The 17356-nt window shown below is 39.6% G+C and overlaps 1 protein-coding gene across 1 annotated transcript in view; it reads right to left on the reverse strand.

Annotated features, from left to right (window-relative positions):
- LOC126482135 (structural maintenance of chromosomes protein 1A-like) overlaps positions 1 to 17356 on the reverse strand; it is a 297330-nt gene that overhangs the window by 84189 nt on the left and 195785 nt on the right. The window contains exon 11 of the mRNA XM_050106111.1: positions 16142 to 16248. Within this exon, the coding sequence (XP_049962068.1) occupies positions 16142 to 16248 (107 nt within the window). The remainder of the gene's footprint in view (positions 1 to 16141; positions 16249 to 17356) is intronic.

Raw genomic sequence — 17356 nt, forward strand, 5'->3', positions numbered from 1 at the left:
GTGGTTCTTCTGTGGGAGTTTCTGGGTTTGAGAGGATGAGGAAGTGGCTCTGGTTATTTGCTTCTGTACCAGGTCGGGAGGGTAGTTGCGGGATGCGAAAGCTGTTGTCAGGTTGTTGGTGTAATGGTTCAGGGATTCCGGACTGGAGCAGATTCGTTTGCCACGAAGACCTAGGCTGTAGGGAAGGAACCGTTTGATGTGGAATGGGTGGCAGCTGTCATAATGGAGGTACTGTTGCTTGTTGGTGGGTTTGATGTGGACGAACGTTTGAAGCTGGCCATTGGACAGGTGGAGGTCAACGTCAAGGAAAGTGGCATGGGATTTGGAGTAGGACCAGGTGAATCTGATGGAACCAAAGGAGTTGAGGTTGGAGAGGAAATTCTGGAGTTCTTCTTCACTGTGAGTCCAGATCATGAAGATGCCATCAATAAATCTGTACCAAACTTTGGGTTGGCAGGCCTGGGTAACCAAGAAGGCTTCCTCTAAGCGACCCATGAATAGGTTGGCGTACGAGGGGGCCATCCTGGCACCCATGGCTGTTCCCTTTAATTGTTGGTATGTCTGGCCTTCAAAAGTGAAGAAGTTGTGGGTCAGGATGAAGCTGGCTAAGGTAATGAGGAAAGAGGTTTTAGGTAGGGTGGCAGGTGATCGGCGTGAAAGGAAGTGCTCCATCGCAGCGAGGCCCTGGACGTGTGGGATATTTGTGTATAAGGAAGTGGCATCAATGGTTACAAGGATGGTTTCCGGGGGTAACAGATTGGGTAAGGATTCCAGGCATTCGAGAAAGTGGTTGGTGTCTTTGATGAAGGATGGGAGACTGCATGTAATGGGTTGAAGGTGTTGAGCTACGTAGGCGGAGATACGTTCTGTGGGGGCTTTGTAACCAGCTACAATGGGGCGGCCGGGATGATTGGGTTTGTGAATTTTAGGAAGAAGGTAGAAGGTAGGGGTGCGGGGTGTCGGTGGGGTTAGGAGGTTGATGGAGTCAGGTGAAAGGTTTTGTAGGGGGCCTAAGGTTCTGAGGATTCCTTGAAGCTCCGCCTGGACATCAGGAATGGGATTACCTTGGCAAACTTTGTATGTGGTGTTGTCTGAAAGCTGACGCAGTCCCTCAGCCACATACTCCCGACGATCAAGTACCACGGTTGTGGAACCCTTGTCTGCCGGAAGAATGACGATGGATCGGTCAGCCTTCAGATCAGGGATAGCCTGGGCTTCAGCAGTGGTGATGTTGGGAGTAGGATTAAGGTTTTTTAAGAAGGATTGAGAGGCAAGGCTGGAAGTCAGAAATTCCTGGAAGGTTAGGAGAGGGTGATTTTGAGGAAGAGGAGGTGGGTCCCGCTGTGGCGGAGGACGGAACTGTTCCAGGCAGGGTTCAATTTGGATAGTGTCTTGGGGAGTTGGATCATTAGAAGTAGGATTAGGATCATTTTTCTTCGTGGCAAAGTGATATTTCCAGCAGAGAGTACGAGTGTAGGACAGTAAATCTTTGACGAGGGCTGTTTGGTTGAATCTGGGAGTGGGGCTGAAGGTGAGGCCTTTGGATAGGACAGAGGTATCGGATTGGGAGAGAGGTTTGGAGGAAAGGTTAACTACTGAATTAGGGTGTTGTGGTTCCATATTGTGTTGGTTGGAATTTTGAGGATTTGGAGGGAGTGGAGCTGGAAGTGGGAGATTGAGTAGATGGGAGAGACTGGGTTTTTTGTGCAATGAGAGGAGGTTGAGGTTTGCTGGAAAGCTTGTGAAGGGTGAGTGAGTTGCCCCCGGTGTAAAACCTGTCCCATGCACCCTCCCACCACCACCTACTCCAGTTCTGTAACCCGGAAGGTGTACACGATCAAAGGCAGAGCCACGTGTGAAAGCACCCACGTGATTTACCAACTGACCTGCCTACACTGTGACGCATTCTATGTGGGAATGACCAGCAACAAACAGTCCATTCGCATGAATGGACACAGGCAGACAGTGTTTGTTGGTAATGAGGATCACCCTGTGGCTAAACATGCCTTGGTGCACGGCCAGCACATCTTGGCACAGTGTTACACCGTCCGGGTTATCTGGATACTTCCCACTAACACCAACCTATCTGAACTCCGGAGATGGGAACTTGCTCTTCAATATATCCTCTCTTCCCGTTATCCACCAGGCCTCAATCTACGCTAATTTCAAGTTGCCGCCACCCATACCTCACCTGTCATTCAACAACATCTTTGCCTCTGCACGTCCGCCTCGACTGACATCTCTGCCCAAACTCTTTGCCTTTTAATATGTCTGTTTGTGTCTGTATATGTGTGGATGGATATGTGTGTGTGTGCGAGTGTATACCCGTCCTTTTTTTCCCCCAAGGTAAGTCCTTCCGCTCCCGGGATTGGAATGACTCCTTACCCTCTCCTTTAAAACCCACATCCTTTCGTCTTTCCCTCTCCTTCCCTCTTTCCTGACGAAGCAACCGTTGGTTGCGAAAGCTAGAATTTTGTGTGTATGTATGTGTCTGTTTGTGTTTCTACCGACCTGCCAGCACTTTCGTATGGTAAGTCACATCATGGAAACGTGGGAGATATATATATATATATATATATATATATATATATATATATATATATATAAAAAAAATAGAGAGAAACATTCCACGTGGGAAAAATATATCTGATTTCATGTGTATGTTTGTGTGTCTACCGACCTGCCAGCACTTTCGTTCGGTAAGTCACATCATCTTTGTTTTTAGATATATTTTTCCCACGTGGAATGTTTCCCTCTATTTATATATATATATATATATATATATATATATATATATATATATATATATATATATATATATATATATATATATAAACACAGATGATGTGACTTACCAAATGAAAGTGCTGGCAAGTCAATAGACACACAAACAAACACAAACATACACACGAAATTCAAGCTTTCGCAACAAACTGTTGCCTCATCAGGAAAGAGGGAAGGAGAGGGAAAGACGAAAGGATGTGGGTTTTAAGGGAGAGGGTAAGGAGTCCTTCCATTCCCGGGAGCGGAAAGACTTACCTTAGGGGGAAAAAAGGACAGGTATACACTCGCACACACACACACACACACATATCCATCTGCACATACACAGACACAAGCAGACATATATATATATATATACACACACAAGTTTTCCCTCATCACATGTGGTATTTACTTATACCAATGAATGTGAAATAAAGTTAAGCCTGCTGTGATTTCAGTGTTTATCTGTCTCACGAATCAGCTGCATTTATAATAATCTATTTGCTGTCACAACACATTAAACACCATTGAAGACTGCGACAAAGATGAACATGCCATTGAAAAATAGTCTAGGACGTATGAGGTTCTTTCTTGTTTGTTTATGGATTTGCAACTTAGTTATGTCAGTGTTGGTAAAATTGCTACCTAGGAGGAGAAAAATGAATTTCTTGTATCGACTCTGATTCATAGCTTTTGTGCCTGTTTATACTTTATAATCCAGTACTTAAGGAATTTCAAATGCTTCTTAAGCTAAGGTCTGTAACCTTATTATGCGTGTTAGTGTGGTGTGGTAGCTGCATTGGCTTTGGGTGACGTAACAAGTTGCAAGCCCATAAGAGATCACTAGCTGGAAATGGTCAACATTTCCTTGGTTCTGATTGAGCATATTCTTCGAGACTCAGTGTCTGAATTTGAAAGGTTAATGATCGATATTGCTGCCGAATACAATACATTGGAAATAAATGCAAGCACATGAGACTGAGTTATATGTGGCACAAGAAAAGGTGGGAGCTGTAGCTTTTTGTCACTTATTGGTTCGGTCCAGAACACTTTGCATTGATTATCCTGTTTTCCCACTGCTGCCACAACCTAGCAGGACTTGTATCATAACTGTGCGTTGAAGTTGAACATTGCAAGTTGTGTTAGCAATGCCAGTCAAGGATAACATCAGCATTTCCTCTCTTACATCTCTCCTCTCCACAATGGCCTAAAATATTCCCTTAACTCTGCCACTACCTGCTATGTGAACCGCCTGTCTTTTGTGACACTTATATTTTGTTCAGTCACATCAGAAGTCAATAGGATGAAAATTGAACAAAGTCAAGTTAGACATCAAACAAGAACGTAGAATCATGGTAAACCTTACTAGGAAGAAATGTAAAATTGGAGAATTTTTAGCATTGATCTTATGGATATTTCACAGGGGCTACGAATTTATGGTGTAGAATCACAAAAAACATAAAATTAGAGAACATAAAATGAAGGTCCACTATAGTAATGAACACTCCAGTTGTTTTCAGTTAAATAGTTTTTAAAGTAACATCATCAGTAGCTGCAATTTATGGGGGACTGTGGTGGAGTGTAGTTAACTTACCACCAACAAACTGCTACTGCTGTACTGTGCAACAAGTTAGTATTCACCACTGAAGAAAGGCAACTTTATATTCGTATTCCAATATAGCACTGCCATGTTCAGTTGCTGTTGCGAGTAGAGGGTAATAAAATGGGAAATTGCAAGTGAAAGCTTGATAAAGCAGCTCTCTAAAAATGAACTGTGAAATTATTATACATTTTAAACGTAAATAAAAAACTGATTAGCTCAAAAAAATTGCAGAAAACAATGTTGACTGAAATAAAATATCCCTTCATCATTTTCACAGCTGATTGAGATCTCACTGCTGCTATTGCAGTCATCTATTGCTATGTCAAGACAGTGGGCTCTCTGTGCATATCTGTTTTCAAGTTTTTTCATTTGGGAAACACAACTGTAAAGTATCATGTATCTTAAAATTCTTGTTGTCCTTTGCTACCTTGTTCTTGACAAAGGTCCAAATAAGTTCAGCCTCACCGAATTCACAATGCAGCACTGTTAACCACGGAAGTTTAATTTCGTTGTCCACTGAGCACACTACTCTTTCCAAACATTATTCTTGTAACCTGAAGTGTGGTCCTGGTTGTTCTAGTAACCCTGCTTTTTTATGGATTCATCATCAAGTGATATGGAGCCTCATCTATAACAATTGCAGATTGGTTTGATAATTTCTTGAGAATGATCCTAAACCACTCTTTGGAGTGTCTGGCATTCATCTCAGAATGGTAATCAGCTCCTTCTTTATGCCCAGTAAAACATAAGACAAAAATTTCCATTAATGTTGTACTTTATAGTCCTTTTTCTAGAACTGGATGCCGTTTTAATTCTTCCTTTCCCACCTTCCCACTCTTGAGCACTTCCTCTGTGATGACTGCATAATTTTCTGACACATATAGCATTCTTTGTTCCTGTCTTCCAAACTTTCTGGAATGTTTTGCACCTCACCAACTCTCACTAGTGTAACAAATTCTGCATCCAGTGTTTTGCAAGTGTCTTATTTCCCATAAGAACTCATTGCTTTTTTCCTGATACTCAGTTACTTTCCATCTGTAGATATATGTCATTGAACTTCTAGTATCTGAAACCCAGTTTCCAACTAGCATGTCAAAGGGTTGTTCCACTTGTGTCAGGGAAGTTTTTCAATCCAGTCTTCAGCTTCTGCAGTGTGGCTGCTACTGCTGATAACTGCTTTACTAAACAGAAGTTGTGGATTTTCTTTCTTATTACTCCCTGTGACTCTTTATTGGTGGTAGAAGACATGAAGTTCCTCTACATTCTCACGAAATTTGCTTCATGGTATTTTCACCAATATCAGAGGATTCAGAATTTCTCTTTACCAGCTGTGATACAGAACTGCTCAAGCCCTACTCTTTTCTGACCTCAAGATAAGCACACAGACTGATCACTATGGACTTTCTAAATCCCCGTAAATGAAGCAGGGTTGACACAAGTACAAGGAAAAAACAGTCATTATTCATTGCCAAATACAAGAAAGTAATCAAACAAAATGTTGTGTACAAACATGGCACTAACTGGTATGTTTTCTATTGTCATCTACCTACTTTTCATAGGTCAACATCTTGATCTTTTCTTATGTCCAGGAATCCTGGAAATATCGTCCTTGGAGGTCCATTCCGTCTGACATGTTGCCCACCACACTTAGAATAGCTTTTCATGACCCTCGCAATCTCAGCAGTACCCCCGTCAAGCTCTATGATCCTTCTGCATTCATTTCCCTACCCTACCCCTGTGATCATCCCCGCTGTAAGACTTGCCCTATGCATCCTCCTGCCATCACCTTTACCAATCATATAACTGGCAAAAGATACACTATCAAAAGCAGAGCCACCTGTGAAACAACATATGCCATATACCAGCTGTTATGTAAACATAGTTCTGCCTTCTACATCAGCATGACAACCACTACGTTATCAGTTAGGATGATTGACCGCAGGCAGAGGATGTACACTGGCAACACATAGTATCCTGTTACAGAGAATGCTCTACAACACAGCAGTTTTAACCTCAGTGCCTGTTTCACCACACATTCAACCTGGGTTCTTCCCCCCCCCCCCCACACCAGTTTCTCAGAACTCTGCAGATAAGAACTAGCGTTACAAAATGTCTTCCGTTCTCACCACCCCATGGTCTTAATTTAAGTTAATTTCTTTGGTTTCAGTCTTTCTTCACAGCAGCTATTCCTTTGTTTACTCCCTTTTAATTTTCTGTACCTTTCATTTTCTAACCTGACTATGCCCCCCTCCACCTCCTCCCACCATTACTACACACAATGCAGTTAGCTTTCTGCTCTTATTTACTCATACATGATGTTTTGGCAGTAATCTTTGCCTTGTGTATTAGCCTATCTTCCACCTTTAAACTCTCAGGTTTGCAAATCTCATTCAAGGCATCCCCAACAAACAGTCTTTTCTTCTCATCCTGTCTGGCAAGACTCCCCTGACTTGGGCTTCCGGATGACTTTTCCATACTTTCCCTATTTCCTAGACCTCACCAGTTCTTTTTCTTCACACCTCTTCCTTCCCCTTCAACCTTTCTGAGAGAACAAGGAGCCACTGGCTTGAAAGCTTGCAAATTCTAATACCTTTTGTATATGTGTTCTCCGATGCTGCTTGGTGAGTAGATCTTTTTATCTATCCAATTACACTATCTTTATAAGGTAAGAATTGCATGGTCTTTTTCACTCTACCTTCTCCTTAACATGTCTAATACAAATTTTTCTCTGAGAAATTACCTTCTGTAAGATATTTGTGAATTGACCAATAGTAGTCTCCCACCATACTCATATTCCAGAAGACCTGATATTATCTTTCCACCAATCTGGTGTCTTGATAAACACCCTCAGCTTGTTTCTCAATGACAGTGCCAAAATGTTCAGAGAAAAAATCAAAGTGATTGTTCCAAATTAGCATCCTGAGCCTCAGCAAGCAGCCTATGTGCTTCAACTGTTCCATCTGTTGGCTACAACAGAAATGTAATTTGGAACCTTTCCCATACCTAAGAAATTAGTAACAACATCCTTTAATCATACACAAGCCTCCCTTTCACACAAAGTCATTTTGTATTCTACTTTGAAATTGAACATTCTTTTCTGAAAGTCAGGCTCCACCAAACATGCCTTCTTGTAATTTCACTTCTGACAGATACTTGAAACAATTTCATTGCTTGGATAAGACTTGTTTCATTAGGCCAAACATAATGGATAAATGTGGCAACAGAACATTTTGACCGCATTGCACAACCAACAGAAACAGATTATTCTACTTTTGTTTTTTAATCAATACATCAGCATTTCCAAACATTTAAATATTATGATATTGTGATACATAAATAAAAATAATTAAAATCACATACACAAGGATTTCAAATTAAAAAAGGAAGACAGGAACAAAAAATTTGATCCAGAGAAAAAAGTTAATATAATGTTTCCAACAACCTTTAATCCTTATGTAAGGGCTGAACATCTAGCTCTTCTGTACACAATTCTGCCTCATCTGCTGACTTGGTGGAGCTATTGCTGATGTCTGAAGCAGTTGCCTCTGTTGAGTCTGAATCTGCCTCGTCCAATATCTCCTCAGAGCCACCCGACGAAATTTCACTGTCACTGACTGGTTGAAGTTGAATAATTATGCTCTCAATAGTTTCATTGACCAGTGCCAGTATTCGTTCACAACAGTCTTCACTTTATGAAATGCATTCTTTCAGTCATTTTTCATAACGCTCTCTATTGCAGTCAATGTAATTCATTTAAGTTGGAGAAGGGTAATGCTGCTGACGTTGTTTGATGAAACTTTCTGTCAATTAAATTCCTGATAATTTCAAAGGGGTTTAGATCATAGTTGTAAGGTGAAAAGTGTAACACTGTAAGTACTTTCCTAGATTCTTTTAGTATTCTCTCCACTGTATATTCTGGCTCTGTTTTGAATCATTTCACAACTTCCAAGAACTCAATGCGTGTTAAATCCGCATCAAATGGAATTTTCTGCTTAGTCGGCCATGATTATGTATCATGTTACGAGAGGATGTGTTAGGTGCTTTATTTTTGTGAACACGATGGTAGAGTGCATTGTCTAATACCACAATAATTTCACCTGGAATATCTGTTATCAGGCACTCTTCCAACTATTTTTTCATTGTGATATCCTTCTGATGTTGATCTTAAATCACAGATTAGCTCTGCACCCTCAATGAACCCCATTCTCTCCCACATGACCCACTATTGTAGCTCTGCACCCTCAATGAACCCCATTCTCTCTCACATGACCCACTATTGCTCTTTGTCCAGAACTTTCATTTTTCTACACACCTGGCATGTCACTATCCTGCCACCATTTACTGACAGTATAATTTATATGCACCCATGTTTCATCAGTATACACAACATGTTTTGTTGCACCTTTCTTGTTTCCTCTCAACACTCTACGAAAGAGTGCATCCCGCGTTACAACGTCCTCCATCTCAATCAGAAATGTTCAGCTATTTCTACATTTTTAAAATGAAACCCCATATCCTTCAAAATTGCCCTTGAATTGGTTTGTTTCACGTCTGTATCCTCCATAACCCCACTGTAAAGCTTTCAAATAGTGGGTATTTCTCTTTTAACATCGTAACATTCCAAGGACATTCTTTTCTGTAAACACTTATCAAAGCCGTCGAGACACTTCATTTTCTTCCTCAGTCTCTTCTTTCTTCGTGTCACAATTTCCTGAGTACTCTGTCTGGCTGTCTTAACATTGTTCAGATCATGCACTGTCCTCACACTCTTTCCCATGGTTGCTGCTGCTTTCTCCAGAGCTCTTTCTAACAGTACTAATAAACCTTTCCATTTTTCTTCTTGAGAGAACTGAACTATGTTATTAATCAAGACTTTTCTGTCTGATCATACTCTTCAACAACGTATATTTGTGCAATCACTGTCCATTTCAGTGGATGCTAAGAACACACAGCAGTAGTAACACTCTATGACAATAACATGACTGTACAATGCCGAGCCAAGTGCATCTTTTGTGTACTGTCAAGTACTGTCGGACAGCTTTGGCCATGTCAGTATGAAAACAAAGCTTAGTTCTGCACTCTGCCATCAGCAATTGTAAAATGAACAATTAATAGAAGCAACAAAGTCTCAGTAAACCTAGAGCCATAAACAACTGTTTATGAGGTAATTGCAACTTTGTGGCTATCAGCCACTACTGACTACTGTCAGCCAGCACCACATGTCAGTTTGTGGCGTGGTCTTTATTTACATTTTTGAGATGTGGAGTTGTAAACTGAATGGATACAACAGTATAGTACAGAGGCAGTGTGTAACTCATGTCAAATGTTTGTGGACCATCAGCTGTGTTGTAGAGTGTTAGTGGTAACATGGAACATTACAGTACTGAGGTGTAGGTATGCGGATATGCATTTCATGTGTGGTAAGGCTACCAGCACTGTCCAGGAGGCTGTATGCTTGTAACAAGAAGCATACCCTGCCTGAAGGCACCTCAAGAGTCAGATGTTTTACATGGATGCATCAATGTCTCCAAAAAACTGTGGGTGTTTCACATGCTATATAAGTGGGCAGGCCTACACAAATTATACGAGTGCTTGAAGATCTGGTGCTGCTAAAAACGGAACACTCTTAGGAATCTTGACGTGGAGACTTCCCACACAAATTCCTGGAATGAGTCACAATAGTGGTTGGAAAATAATGCATCACAATGCAATGTACCCGTACCACCTCCAGTAAGTTCAGTGTCTTATGGAGTTGGATTTTTGTCCTAGACCAAAGTTCTGCCAGGGAATGCTACAACAAGATGTAGGCAACCCTACGTTCCACAATAACTGTTTATTTACAGATGAAGTGAGTTCATTTGTGACAGTGTGTTTGATTACTACAATTTTCATGTCATCTAGGCTCAAAGTCACAAGATGTGCACGAGTTTTCACATCGGTGACTTTCCTCACTGAATGTGTGGTTACGGGTAACAGATGACCATCTTATTGGGCTGCACAGCCTACCAAACAAATTGAATGCACAAAATTAGCTTTGGTTTCTGCACCATCATCTTGCAGGATGGCTTGGGGACATCCCATTAGTGCAATGCCAGATGATGTGGTACGTGCATGATGGAGCACTGGTCCACTTTGTTGCCATGGTGAGACGACATCTAATGCAACAAGACAGCAAAGATAGACTGGGTGTGGACGACCTGTACAGAGGCCTCCAAGATCACCTGACCTAAACCACGTGGATTTCTGACTTTGCAGCCAGATTACATGTGTAGTGTACACCACTCCGGCTGACACAGTTAAAGAACTGAAGCACAGACTTGTCAATGCTTATCAAGTATTTCAAAATGATCCGAACTTAGTTGAAAGGATTCGAAACTCATTAAGGTGGCAGGTACAGGCCTGTATCTGGGTACCAGAATGACAGTTTGATCGTCTCCTTTTGCTACGACTACAATCATGTAACTGTTTCATGGTCACTCAAACCATTGGCACTTCTACCAAATTATCTGTAATAGCTTTTCTTAATCACTTCCACAAAATTACCTCTAACAGCTCTTCCTAATGTTGTCCAGTATTGTTGCCTTTTACTGAGTGGGATGATGTTTACACCAAATCAAGTTAGTGGTGGCCAGTACCCACAAAGTTGCAATTATCTTGCAAATGCTTACCGTATTTACTCGAATCTAAGCCGCACTTTTTTTCCGGTTTTCGTAATCCAAAAAACCCCTGCGGCTTAGAATCGAGTGCAAAGCAAGCGGAAGTTATGAAAAATGTTGGTACGTGCCACCACAACTAACTTCTACCGTCGAATATATGTAGCGCTACGCGGGCATGCTTTGTAGGCACAAAGATAAATACTGGCGCCAAAACCTCTGCGTCAGTAAATATTTTTTTTTTTTTTTTTTTTTAAAAGTGGAAGACGAGCTTTTTTTCTCCGCCGCGAATTTCGACCACTGCATTTTCATACATTATCCAACGAAGTAAATACAAATTCCGTATTCATCTTTGAATGTAGCACAATTTCAGTGTACTAAGAAAATCTGACTGGCAAGACTGTTTGGGATGTTTGTCAATATGGCCAACTCTACGTTCTGAATTTTTTCCTATCTGTGAGAAGAGATGGTTGCTAATAGGAACCTGATGAAATTTGAATCACATACAGTATTCTCTTCACCATAAGAATAATACGAATATAAACATTTTGCCATGTATTGTTTCGTGTTTGCTGCTATCTCATTTAAATCCTGTCTGCCTAATAAACTACGAAACTAGAGTGAGACAACAGCAAACGCGGAAGAATATACGTATCGTGTCACGTTTATATTCGTATTATTCTTATGCCTAATAGTGATACAGTCAGAAATGAAGCACGGCAAGTGACTAGATTTTTAAATCTAAGATGACTCTAATTTCTGTGCAGAATTTGATGTAATAAAGAAGCAGCCGCAAAGATTTTCAAACGGAGAAAATTTTCGCCTAACCCTCGTTCAGAACATGTTCTATCTATTATTTGATTCTTGTTGATCATAATCAAAGAAAGCAGCAGTGTAAGTAACGTCTCTTGCCATTGTTTCGCTAATGAGACGATTCCTCTCTCTTTTTTTTTTAAATTGTACGCGGCGGTAGCGCGCACAAAAGCAAGCCATGCCGCGAGTCGCGACAGGCCGTAAACACGCACTATCAGAATGCGACAAACAATGCATGACACAGTGCAGTAATGCATTTTCAGCTTAAGAGTGACGCAAACACCTATAACAAAGAAAACGACACTTATCAGATCAAAGCAAAATAAGCAATCGATTCAAACCAGACGAAGCACGTGAAAAAGGAAGGGTACCCGTATAAATACGGACGGAGCACCTGATGCATAGCAATGGCTACGTGGCAAAGCTTAACTGCTAAGATTACGACTCGAACCAAACTACTGTAGCTGTATCGTCATTCATTCGACCTAAATTGTGTCTCATATCACAATGAACCAACTTTGTTTCGATTTGGAGGTGCGGCCTAAAACTTTTCTGTCCCCTTGAATTTCGAGTCTCAAATTTCAGGTGCGGCTTAGATTCGGGAATTTTTTTTTCCTTTATTTCGAGTCTCATTTTTCAGGTGCGGCTTAGATTCGAGTGCGGCTTAGATTCGAGTAAATACGGTAGTTTGTGGATCTATGTTTGTTGAGACTTATTTGCTTCTAGTAACATGTATTATCAACCCTATGCTTTTATGGCACTAATTATGGTATATCCAGTGTATTAACTAAATCAGCATATATAAGACAATCATATTATTGAAGTCAGTAAAGATACATTGTTTTTATTTGAGTGGTAATTAAAAAAAGGATTGGTGATAAGGCTTTATGTCATTCATATTATGCCTCAGGATGCTAAGAAACGCAAGAATAAGCCACTAAACAAATGGTTCATTGTTGTGCTGAGTAATACATACTGATTTTAAACCTTCTGTTTCAGCCAGACTGCAAGCTTCATTACAAAAACAGTTTACTTTTCTGAAAGCACTCCAGGTCATATCTATTTGTAACTTTTCCTGTCTGTCCAGTCATTATCTTCAACTGGTTCTATGATTTCATTATTAATTTTAGCTATTTTCTTTTTGTTGTGTAATTTATAAATGAATTTAGGTTTTTTACTATTGATTTTCAGACATAATTTTAGACCTGTGCTATTCAGTTCATCCATTTGTTGTTCAAGTTTATCTGCACCAGAGTGCAGTCATCAGTAAAACAATGATGGTTCAAATACTGACCATAAAAACATATTCCTTCTTTCTCCTAAATTAAGAATTGTCAAACAGGGTGATTTTGGACAGTTTTGAGGTTATTTTCACTGCAATGTGCATAGGTTATGTTAGATTGAATCGTCTGTTACTGATGTGGTTGTGTACATGAATAACGAATAAAACATGCTAAAAACAGGTAGGATATTTGCCTGAGACAGACGAATAAAGTGTCTGAAATACCCCATGAATTAGGATGATTTTGGACATTTTTTTTTAAATTTCTATCCAGTTACAAAGTATATGGGGGAATTTCGACATAAATTAACCCCTCCCCCTTTCTTTAATTCTCCATTCTTTGTATTTGATTTTAAAGGCTTTTAGCAGGTTTTACAGGTGTCCATCATTACGAATAAGTAATAAGGATTGAGAAGATGAAAATTTTATATATTAGAGGTCAATTGTTATTTTCTAACAAATAAAATTGCAAATTTTTAAAGTTCTAAATCAAAATATTAAAAACATGAACAAAGCAAAGAAATTCTATTACAAGATCAAAATCAGTTTTATTACTCGACATTCAAAATTAAGTTGAATACTTCAAACATTGGCCACAAAGTTACAAAGGCAAACAAGTCTTAAGTACATTTCCTCTAAAAATAAACATCTCTAGCTTCTCAGAGGTGTGGGAAGTCCTCACAAAACTTGTTCTTTTTGTATTGTGTCTTCATCAGGGACATTAGGAAACATAAATATGTTTCTACTGTTGTTGTGTGGGTGCAAGAATTTGACACTTATTTCCCTTGCACCAACATTTGTGACCAAGCCAACATACTCCCTCATGTCCTCCTTATTTCCATACATGTATTTATAGTCCACAACAAGAAAAGTCTCTTCTTTCTGCACCAAAACTTCATTGGATGCTAGATTGGTTTCACTTTTACTACTGTTAGAAGCACTACCACTTGCTTCTGTACTGTGTTGGTTAATCTGGAAGTCATGGAACACAATCGATTTCCCAGGAGGAACACTGAGTTTGCAGGCTTATCTGGAGGATACCAAACTTCTTTGGGAATTTCTTCAAAACTGGACGTCCATGCCTCTGTGTTGCTTTGCCGGCACTCCATGTTATCAGACCACTTCTGTAAGATGTGATCTGTATCAGATGAGATTAGGCCTGTGGCACAATATCCACTCTTTTATGTTTTCAGCCGAGTTTGCCGAAAGCTTAGTCAGTGTATGCTTCAGAAGAGGTGGAAAAGCATCCTCAAAATGGTCCCATAAGTGTACTTCTTCCATCCAGTTAACACGGCTTGCCACACCGCTTTCATTGGTCTGAAAAAGCTTTCATCTAGCAGTTGAAAGAGGTGGGTGCTTTTAGGGAGAAGGAGAATGAATCAAATATTTTTCTGCTAACACTCTTTGTTAATGTGACTGGTTAAGTTGTCCCCTGTCATCACTGTTGGCCCATTTTGCTTCTTCAAATAGGACAAAGTGATTGTAAAGAACCAGTCTTCAAACATCAGTAGATTAGACCATCTGCTCTTATTTCTACTAAAACTTGGTCCCCACAGGTCACATCCCTGCCAAGTGTCCCACAAATGCTCAGATTTGTAAAGGACAAATAGAGGAAGCAGTTTTGCTGTCATCATTATTGAAATGCTAGATTTCAATGAATCCATCTCTTTTTCAGCATGCTTACTCCTTCATTTTGTAATTATCTGCTGTTAGCCCAGATCATCTGACATGTTGGTTTTGTCATAGTTGATTATGTTGCTTAGGCAGCAGATTTTCCAGAATTTGCTTTATACTGGAGAAATACATTTAACTGTCACTCTGTTCACTTCTGCATGAGCTCTTTTAACATTTTCACTTAGGCAAGTGGAGAAATCTTCTGAATGCTGCTTGAGGCCTAAATGCGTCCATTCTTCTCCAGGTAGATTGTTGGAAATTTTTTTCTCTTTTTGGCCACATTTATTAAGATATCCTTTCTCTAAATATCTAATACCCAAATTAGTAAAAGGAAATCCCAAATATGCAACCCTCAAGATACATCACTTCAATGTTTCTTCTTCTTCCTTACTTAGAACTTGTTGTACTTCAATTTTTTTTGGATGTGTGGGAAATACATGGGGACTTTACATTTTCAGGATGTGGTGTTGTAAACAGAATGAACACAACAGTACACTACATAAACAGAGTGCCACTCATGTCAGTTATTCTACAGGGTCGATCTAGGTATACCACACAAATCACACGCTCTTCTCTATGATAATTTGCCACACTGAAAATCATGTAAAGCTTTATCTAAAAGTTTTGGGTCATAATTACACAATTCTTTAGTACCGTTTTTGCTTTTAGACATTCTCGACTTCGTCTGAGATTACCCCACAGAGTACACAATTTTGTAAAAACTGTTGTTATTTTATAACTTCACACAAAACTCGACAAACTTGCACGGCAGTTGTCTCAATGCCATAGCTACTGATCTCACTGACAACTTCAGTTATAATACTTTCCCACCGGTAGCAACAATACAAAGTTTCCACTTGATGATACTGTGTGAATTTTCAACAATGAGATTGTTCATCAGATATTTACCTAGGTAAACATTTGACCAAAAGTAAAAGATTTGAAATTTGGGAAATACGATCTTGAACTTAGAATAACTGGTGCATGGAAGTGAAAATTAAAGTGGCAATTCATTGCTAAGCAGCAGGAAAGAGCACATATATGATACTGCCCAAAATCCTGCTGGTGTCTGACATCACTGTTTTATGGAACCTCAAATGTTCCTCTGGGGGGTGCTGAGTATAATTTTAGTAATGAGCTATCTCCTTGTATGAGTCCTCACCTCAGCAGTGGGGGAAAGAAACACCCGCCACACACAGTACTAAATTTCCATAAGGTAAATGAAGTAACATTTTCAACACAAAAATCCAAATAAGGAGCCCTGCTGTAGAGATTCCGTAACGAACACACTGCTTATTTAAGTGCGGTTCTTCAAAAACATGACTGTAGCCTTTCTAAATTAATACCCACTCATCACTTCGAAGAACTGTCCTCTCTGCAGAAGTATCAGAAGAAGATGATGTTAATGACACATCAGCTAAACTCCCTCTCACAAAAGGCAGATCAATATTCTTCATCTGAAAAGAAACATATGATATTTTAATAGTTTGAAATTATTAAACTTAAAACCTTCTTATGTTCCTACAGGTAAAAATTTACCTAATTATAAAATGAAGTGTTTCTCCAAATTCATCATTCGAAAAATACAGGGTCCCTTTATATTCGCAGACCAGATTCGAACAGGCTCAGGATTTCCTAATACACTGACACACTCGAAACAGTGTTGACGTTGCTCAAACCATCATGTGACATTTGACTCGCGTAGCGCTAGTGCAAAGGTACATGAGAAACTATGAACTAACCACTACAATCCTCTATTGCTCTGCTTATAATTTAACAATTTTGTGAAGCACAGGAGGAAATGGCACTAAATTCTAACAGCTTAAAAGTAATGTTTTGTTTGAACAGATTTGCAACAAAAGTTCTCAGACTTGTATGGAAGCTGTATGGAAACTGTGTACAAACATTACGTGGTATTACTGTTTTTCAAGTACAGGTAACATTCAAAAGCGAAATTTTGTCATTCACTTGCTTCTTAACCCAGACCAATGTTTTAGTTGATTATGAGAGACTGAAATAATTTACTAAGTGAATTGCAAATAACAAATTTAGCCGCTGTTCACACATTAGAACACCAGGTAAAAATGTTACCAGCTTTTAATCAGCTTTATAACAATGGTGACAATCGAGAAGCAAAATTGATCCACAATAAAATGTGAAACAAACACAGTAAATCATATTAAATTGTAATTGTGTACAATAAATTACAGTGGCAAGACCTTTCATGGAGATAGCACCAACAGATGTCAGTAGATCGTGGGATGAGCAAAGTTTGAGAATTGGACTGAATCGTGATTACAATCTTTTATTTAAATGTATTAGTTGCTGTTGTTACATATGACTCCAACACTAGAAGATTTTGTGGTCCATGTTTCACAGTTGCTCCAGCCCAGCACTACGGAAGGGTTGGAGGGGGAACAGTTGTCACAGCTCGGCTGAAGACTTGGTGAGAGCAGGGAGGAGAGTATTGAGAGAGCAGTAAATTATGATATGTTGTGAACCATGGGAATCTATACCGTGTACTTTGGCTTTTTAGGAACATCTATTACGTTTATCCTGCAGTTT

Source organism: Schistocerca serialis, chromosome 5, assembly GCF_023864345.2.
Source record: "Schistocerca serialis cubense isolate TAMUIC-IGC-003099 chromosome 5, iqSchSeri2.2, whole genome shotgun sequence".
Classification (NCBI taxonomy): Eukaryota; Metazoa; Arthropoda; class Insecta; order Orthoptera; family Acrididae; genus Schistocerca; species Schistocerca serialis.